The sequence below is a fragment of the Mesoplodon bidens genome (assembly GCF_964165515.1).
Source record: "Mesoplodon bidens genome assembly, chromosome: 6".
NCBI lineage: Eukaryota > Metazoa > Chordata > Mammalia > Artiodactyla > Ziphiidae > Mesoplodon > Mesoplodon bidens.
The window spans coordinates 22,154,909-22,163,416 of NC_138162.1; the positions used below are offsets into that span (position 1 = coordinate 22,154,909).

General features: G+C 41.4%; 1 protein-coding gene across 3 annotated transcripts in view; it reads right to left on the minus strand.

Moving 5' to 3' along the window:
• Positions 1-4,057: 4,057 nt before the first annotated feature.
• Positions 4,058-8,508, minus strand: part of GNE (glucosamine (UDP-N-acetyl)-2-epimerase/N-acetylmannosamine kinase) — a 38,867-nt gene continuing 34,416 nt past the window's right edge. For all 3 annotated transcript variants that reach the window (XM_081238397.1, XM_081238399.1, XM_081238398.1), the window contains 2 exons: positions 6,758-6,874; positions 4,058-6,234 (listed from right to left, as the gene is read on the minus strand). In XM_081238397.1, the coding sequence (XP_081094523.1) occupies positions 5,999-6,234; positions 6,758-6,874 (353 nt within the window). In that variant the 3' untranslated portion in view covers positions 4,058-5,998. The remainder of the gene's footprint in view (positions 6,235-6,757; positions 6,875-8,508) is intronic.

Consider the following 8,508-nt stretch of genomic DNA (forward strand, 5'->3'; position numbering starts at 1 on the left):
GTGAGGAATTTCCCTTTATCCTTTCTAGGGCTGAGGCACAGCCACTGGGTGCCATCCCCTGCCTTGAACTAAAATAGCTCTGCGTTTCTATTGTCTATTGTAGGAGTCTGTGGAAGTTTCCATTGAAAAGGGAGTTCCTTGGCTAAAAGTTAACCCCTCATTGCCCACCAAAGATAGAGCTTTGAATCACCCTAGACATTTTCTCCCAGGTGGCTCTTGTTTGTAACCGTCCCTTACTGTAGGATCTTGGATAGTATATTTCAGCAGGGGTCTCTCTGGGAAATAAAGCTAATGAGACCCTTACTCCTTTGGATTCAGCCAGTAAACCTGAGTCAGGATGGCATGAATGTGGCTGGCCCCATTAACTCTGAATCCCTGTAGCACACATTGGGATCTGTGCCCTCCTTAACACTTTGCTAATATTTCTATTGTCAAGTCCTTCATCTAGACCTTGCTGGCCAGTACAGTAGCCACAGGTGGCTATTTAAAATACAATTCTAGTCCCTAGCTCCATACGCTCTGTGGCCACATGTAGTTAGGTAGCATTCGGATTGCACAGGGCAGATTATAGAACATTTACGTCATCATAGAATGTTCTGGACCACACTGATCCACACAGTAGGTGCCTGTAGGAGACTGTGTTCCAGTCAGGCATCAAAACATTCATTATTTGCTCTCAGAACCTGTCACATTTTAGGTGATGGTTCGAGTGACTGATAAAGCCATATTTCAGAAATCTGCTACTAATGGTTACCTGATACTACTCCAAGTTGGAGATCGATGTAAACACCTGTAATGCCACACTCAGGAGGTGGAGCAGGGTTAGGTCTTGCCATTGCCAAGAAGGAATGTCCACCATCTCTCCTATGGTAAATTATGTCTGGAAGGGAGAGGAACATTTACTTTTCTGCCTGCCTTCCCCTCTCCAAGCTTCTTAGTTGGGCATTCCTTGATCTGGCCCACATTTCTGGCCTCTTTGCTATTCCTCCCCTTTAGCCACCTCCACTTGTAATCAAGCAATCACTTGCTGTTGTTCACCAACCATTAGTTGCTTCTGGGCCTTGCTAATGCTCTTGAAAATGTTGAAATCTGGTTTAAGAACTAGCTGAAAGGCCACCTCCGTAATGCCTTTCCTTTCCCCTGAGCTCCCATGGCCCTCTACATGCAACAGCTTACCTTTTGATATTGTCTTGGTGTCATCTGGACTTGTCTTGCCTCCCACACAGGATGGGCTTCTTGAGGGTGGATGTGGCAGTTAATCAGATGTCAGTAAAGTCTGACTTTCTCGAAATCAAGAGGTGACTGGATAATATGACAAAAGTAATGCTATATGCATCCAAGGCTAGGTTGTAAAAGGCAACACAGCTTACGGCTGGTTTGTTGGAACACAGAAGCTGGTAGTCCTTGAGCCACCATGTAAAAAGCTCTACAATCCTGAAGCCACCATGCTATGAGGAAGCCCAAATCAGCCCACGGGGAGAGACCTGGAAACTACAAGCAAAGAGAGATGCATGGCCAGCCCTATTCCAACCTCCTATTCCAGCTCCAGCCACTGTCTAACTGCAAGTGCATCTGATGCCCTGAGTCAGAATTGCCAAGTAGAGCCTTTCCAAAATTCCTGACCCACAGAAACCATGAGAGAAAATGATTACCGTTTAAGCCTCTTAAGTTTTGAGGTGGTTTGTTACACAGCAGTAGTAGCTTTGGATTGTTTCTAATGCCTGCATTACTCACATGGGGCTTCATAAAAAGGAAGGAGTTGGTTCAGAAACTCAGTGAGTGCTCAGTATTTAGTTTCAAACCTCTTTCTTGGGACCACTTTGCTTTTTATGTCAATTTTAAATGGATTCAACATAGTATTGGAAGTCCTAGCCAGAGCGCTTAGGCAAGAAAAGAATAAAAGATATCCACATTGGAAAGGAAGAAATAAAACTGTCACTATTTGCAGATGACATGGTTTTATATAAAAAACCCTAAAGACTCCACCAAAAAACTGTTACTAATAACAACTAAGAAATGAATTACATTGTAGGATACAAAATTAGTATACAGAAATTTGTTGCATTTCTGTACACTAATAACGAACTATCAGAAAGGGAAATTAAGAAGACAGTCCCGTTTACAATTACATCAAAAAGAATAAAACACCTAGGAATAAGTATAACCAAGAAGGTGAAAAAACTGTACACTGAAAAGTATCAGACACCAATGAAAGAAACTAAAGACAAACAGACCCCAAGCTCATGGATTGGAAAAATTAATATTGTTAAAATGTCCATACTATCCAAAGCAATCTACAGGTTCACTGTAGTCCCTATCAAAATCCCAATGGCATTTTTCACAAAAATAGAACAATCCTAAAATCAGTATGGAAACACAAAAGACCCTGAATAGCCAAAGCAATCTCAAGAAAGAACAAAGCTGGAAGCATTACTGTGACTTCAAACCATATTACAAAGCTATAGTAATCAAAACAGTCTGGTATTGGCATAAAAACAGACACACAGATCAATGAAATAGCATAGAGAGCCCAAAAATAAACCCATGCATATATGGTCAGTTAATTTATGACAAAAGAGCCAAGAGTATACAGTCAGGAAAGACAGTCACTTCATAAATGGTGTTGGGAAAACTGGACCATTATCTTACACCATACACAAAAATTAACTCAAAATGGATTAAAGACTTGACTATAAGGCCTGAAACCATAAAAATCCTAGAAGAAAACACAGGCAGTATAAGCTCCATGACATCAGTCTTGTGATGATTTTTTTGGATTTGATGCCAAAAGCAAAGGCAACAAGAGCAAAAATAACAGGGACTACATCAAACTAAAAAGCTGCACAGCAAAAAAAACCATCGACAAAATGAAAAGACAACCTACTGAAAATATTTGCAAATCATACATACAGTGAGGGGTTCATATCCAAAATATGTGAAGAATTCATACAACTCAATAGCATAAAAACAATTTAAAAATAAGAGGATTTGAATAGACATTTATCCATAGAAGCCAAACAGCTGGCCAATGGGTAAATGAAAAGGTGCTCAACATCACTAATCATCAGGGAAAATGAAAATCAAAACCACAATGAGATACCACCTCACATTTCTCAGAATAGCTGTTATCAAAAAGACAAATAAGTGTTGGAGAGGAGGTAGAGAAAGGGAAACCTTGTGCACACTGCTGGTGGGAATGTAAACTGGTGCAGCCACTATGGAAAACAGTATGGAGGTTCCTCAAAAAATTACAATGAAACTCCCATATGATCCAGCAATTCCAGTTCTGGGTATTTATCTGAAGAAAACAAAAACATTAACTCAAAAAGATAATATGCACTCTTACATGCAGCATTACTTACATAGCCAAGGTAATGGAAACAACCAAAGTGTCCATCAACGGATGAATGGATAAATAAAACGTGTAAATGTATATGACAGAATAGTATTCAGCCATTAGAAAAAAAATGAAATCTTGCCATTTGTGAAACATGGCTAGACCTTGAGGGCATTATACTAAGTGAAATAAATCAGACCGAGAAAGAAATACCCTATGATCTCACTCATATGTAGAATGTTAAAAAACAAAACAAAACCAAGCTCATAGAGAACAGATTGGTGGTTGCCGCAGGTGGAGGGTTGGGAGGTGGGGAGTGGGTGAAGAGGGTCAAAAGGTACAAACTTCCAGTTATAAGTCATGGGATGTAATGTACAGCATGGTGACTATAGTTGATAATACTATATGGCATATTTGAAAGTTGCTATGAAAGTAGATCTTAACAAGGGGAAAAAACTCTTAACTATGTATTGTGACGATATTAGCTAGACAGTGTGGTAATCATTTTGCAATATATATATTTTAAAGTTATATAACAATGCTTTCTATTAAAGTTTTTTGGTGGGGTGGTTGTTAAATCAATATTAAATGCCTTAAAGAAGTTATATGACCTTCAGAAAGTAAGGAGCACAAAAAATCTCTTTGGGGAAGGGGAATGCTTTTAGCTAATGAGTTAATTAAGAACAAAACAAAATACGAAAATGGCAGGATTTCCACAAGGAAATACATTTATTTTTTTAGAATTTGGCTCAGAACAGTAACATAAAAATATTTACATTAAAATAAATTAAGATGTGATCATTTAGCTATATGTAATAATTATGTTGGAATATATTAACCTTTCCATGAATTTAATAAAAACTAAGATTTGGTTTTAGATTCAATACCATCCTTCCAAATATTTGGTATGAAACTTGGTAGCAGTGCAACTGTCTGGTGTATACAGTGGTTGTAGGTTTTGTCAAAGAACAGCTGATGCCCCTTCACGATATACCGACCCGCCCCAGACACTGATGGCCAAGCCAACTAGCTTCCTTCCCAGGAATCAACCAGGACCTGAAGATTATTTCAGAGCTGACAGAGTTCTAAGAATCAGCCAACCTATCTTTTCACATTAACCCACCAGGAAGGAAGGAATTCAAATGCAAACTTGATTCCTTCATTTTATATGTGAACACTGCAATAATGTTGTAGAAACCTTCAGGTTTTCCTAAAATAATAAAAAATCTGAAAAACATATGCATGTCCTTTTTGAGGTCATCTAAAAGTACCCACAAAAACCTGTCACTAGACCAAATACTGTACTGGCAAAATTTCCACAGCATACAGGAATATTTTATTAAATTCACCACTGAGAGATAGTGTCAAGGATGAATCAATTCATTTGCTAATGAGATATTCTTGTGAAAGCTCCTGGTAGCCTGGAATAAATTAGAATATATTTGCACTTTGGAAGTTTTTGATATGAAGAGAGGTTTGTGTGGCTTAGCAGAGAAAACACAGAGGGACCCGGGTCAAACCCTGTCTTTAAGACTCATAAGCCACGCAGCTTTAGGCACACCACTTGACTTAGTTTGGGGTTCTATAAAATGGGAATTAAAACACCTACCTTACTGGTTGTGAGAATTTAGAATAATGCATATGAAGCACCAAGTTCAGAGCCTGGCACACAGTAGGCACTTAATAAATGGTGGCTATCAGTATTTCTTCCATGTTGAAATTAATAGCAAGAACCTTGGCCTTTGTTATCTTGACACCAATGCGAGCGTGGAATCTTATTTAGCCAGAATCCAGATTCACAGATGTGGGCTCTAGATATGACACACAACAAACACTGCCTTAATCAACACTCCAGGGTCATATTCAACATAGTGTGAAAAACTATTGAAGGGAGAGGTGTCTGCTTGTCAGTAGCAATGATCCTTCTGGGATGGTTAATCTTTCAGAGGCTGTAAGTCCTAGTGGCTTCTCAGCTGGCCTTAAGAAGATAAGGACAAGGTCACTAAGGCCACTGTAATTCAGATCCCTGATGTAAAGTTGCTCAAGATTCTGAGAGAGTAATAGCAAATAACATCTTTCAACAAGTAACGTTTGGGGGTGAGAGATACATACACCTGACGTCCTGATCGTGGCCATGGTTTCATAGGTATATATATGTCAAAACTTAACCAAATTGTGCACTTTAAAATAAACACCTCAATAAAACTGCTTTTAAAAGGTTTACTTAAGCCCTTCATGGTGAGATTTCCTTCTGTTCCCTGACTGGATCCCTTTCTGTGTTCTGAACTTAGGGTCAGAGGAGGAAGGATTAATAATCCAAACTCCAGTATCAAGGTCACACCCCAAGCAAGGCCTGCAGGTCTAAGTGGTACATCTAGTAAGCAGAGTCCTAAGGCTTCCTCGGCTACTACTGTAGCTCCTTTTGGCACAGAAGATTGTGACAAGGTTTGAGCTGAAATGACCCCACAAGGAGCAGCATCTACAAAAACGGGTTGGGAAAAGTGACTTTGGAAGAGGAGACTAATAGCAAAAACTCTGCCAAAGTCACCTGCCAAATAAATTGAAATACCAAATTTGCCTTTTAAGAAATGCTCATCTAGAAGACAACCTGATTCCACCAAGGAGCTCTTGAATCTCGGTCCACGTCCACTCTTCGGAGGACTAGTAGATCCTGCGAGTCGTGTAGTCCAGAACCATGCTGGCGGCGCCGAGCAGGGCGGGTTCCACCAAATCCGAAACGACCACGTCCACGTCCTGAACGGAGGACAAGGCTTGCTGGCGGATGACGTCTTTGACAGTGTGGATATAGTGACTGGCTAGGACTCCAGAGAGGATCACAAGGGAGGGATTCATAGTGTGGAGGATGTTCACAACCCCAAGACCCAACGCTGTTCCAGCTACAGGAAAACAAAAATTAAAAACAAGTTTTCGGGGAGAGAGCCAAATCCAAAGTCAAAGAGGAAGGTGGAAAAGAGCACCAGCCAGGAATAGTTGGTTCACACTACCTCACGGAAGCAGTACTTCTAAACCTGTTTATATGATTTATCCTTAATATGAAAAAATGATTATGTGAGACTTTGAAATGAAAAGAGCTGGGTATAAAACTGTACATATACTATACTATATGATCTCAACTATGTAAAAAAAAACCAGACTGGAAGGAAATGTTAATAGTTGATAACTCTGAACAGTAAAACTAAAAGATACTTTTTCTTACTCTCCTGTATTTCTCTAAATTTCCAGAAAATGAACAAGTAGTTTTTTCATAGTTGTAAAACAAAACAAAAACCTGTTTAAAAAGGCAATGCTGCCAAATACCTTGAATACAGTAAGTAGGAAAATTACCTCTGCACTGGTCCTGAGGGCTGGGCATTTGCCGGAGCCCTGGGCTGTCAGAGCTGCCCAGACCCACCTGCTCACCTGTTCTCAAGATGCTCTGGGCCTTTGCATTGCCAAGTTTCGCAGCTTGGATGAGATGGAGTGCGCCCACAGCTTCATCTTTTGGCACTGACATCCCTTCCACCAAGAGCTGGTCTTCTGTTTGAGCAGAGGTGAGAAGGAGAAGCAGTCATTCATGCGCTGCAGAAGGCCAAGCTCAAGCCCCCAAGTGGGAAGATGATAATCTCTTTTCACATTTGCAAAGCTTTTTATCATTCGTAAATATCCATATACATTTGCCAGAGGGCTTTGCTGCCCTCTTGCTGCCTGCTTATACATCATCCAGAACTTCTCTAACTGCAAATCCTCAACTCTGACCAGAGCCTCCTCCACTTCCCCCTTCCATATTAAACAATCTTGAAGTGTTTTTTTCCCCCAGATTACCAGAACTCCTCTGCATTCATCTCCTTCCTTATCCCAGATGCAAGGCTGCATTATTTGCCAGTGACCCACAGTGGCAGGAAGGCACAGCACCTCAGAAACGGACAGACCTGGGTTCAGCTGTCAGTTCTACCACCACCGGCTGCACTACCCTGCCCATGTCGTGTCACCTCCACGTGTTTCTAAGACTGGGGTAATGATACCTACCCTAGCAGGATTCCTTTAGGGATTAAATGAGAAAATGGACTTAAGTACTCAAGTTAAGTGCTGGCCAGAGTAAATGCTAAATGAATGGTAGATATTTCTGTAGTTATCTATAGTCCTTGACTTTCTGCCCCTCACACTGCCAGCCACCAATCCAGATCAAACTCCTTCCTCATCTGCTATTACTTGGGCTCTGATGGGAGAAAATCCCAACCAAGCAGACGGTTACCTAGACACCAAGTGGTGGTCTCCTATCTTCCAGGGGCCCTCACAGCTGCTCTGGCCACTCTCGCCCATTCCCATTCATTGCCCTTCTCAGCCTTCATCTCCTCAGACCGTCTATCCCCGTTCCCGCTACCAAGAGATTTCCCCATTTCTGACCCCTCAGATAAAAGGACGCCTCCAGGCAGAACTCCCTTACTCCTCTATCCCTGCTTATAAACAGGTGTGTGTTCGCACATCCCGCTGCTCTTCCTCTCTCACCCCTCCACCAGGGCTTCACAGCTCATCTCTCCCTCCCCCACCAGGGGCCTTTTTGGAAGGGCTCCTCCCCCCTTCCCCTCCTGCGTTCTCAACCCTCACTTCTGCTCCTACTCAGGGTAGTTAGGCTTCTGCCCCCACTTGACTGAACTTCTTTAAGATATGCATTTACCCCCATGGGGGCAAAAATTGGTTCTTGTGGGCAAAAAAATTCTTAACTCTTTTTATACAGACAGTAACAAACAACAACAGATAAAATGTATCTGTGGTATTAAAAGTTTCATGGGGTTGAATGATTAGGAAAAAATGTCTAAACATTTAGGCTCCTCAGTGGGGGGTGATGATAAAAATGAGACTGAAAAATAAACACTGTTTTCAGGGCTTCAAATGATGTCCTTCCTCACGGTTAAAGCCAATGAACTTTCTGGTTTCCTCTTACTCAGCACTTGACACTACCCACTGCTCTCCCTGAAACACTCCCTTTTTGCTTCCTGTGACTTTACCCTTTCCTGGTTTTCCTCCCTGCCCTCAAGTGCTGACATTTCACAGGGTTCCACCCTGGACTCTCATCTCACTGCAAGTCTCATTCACAGGTTTAATGGCCACCTCAATGCCCATGATTCCAAATTCCAACCTCCAGTCCTGTCCCCTCTCCTGAGCATCAGACC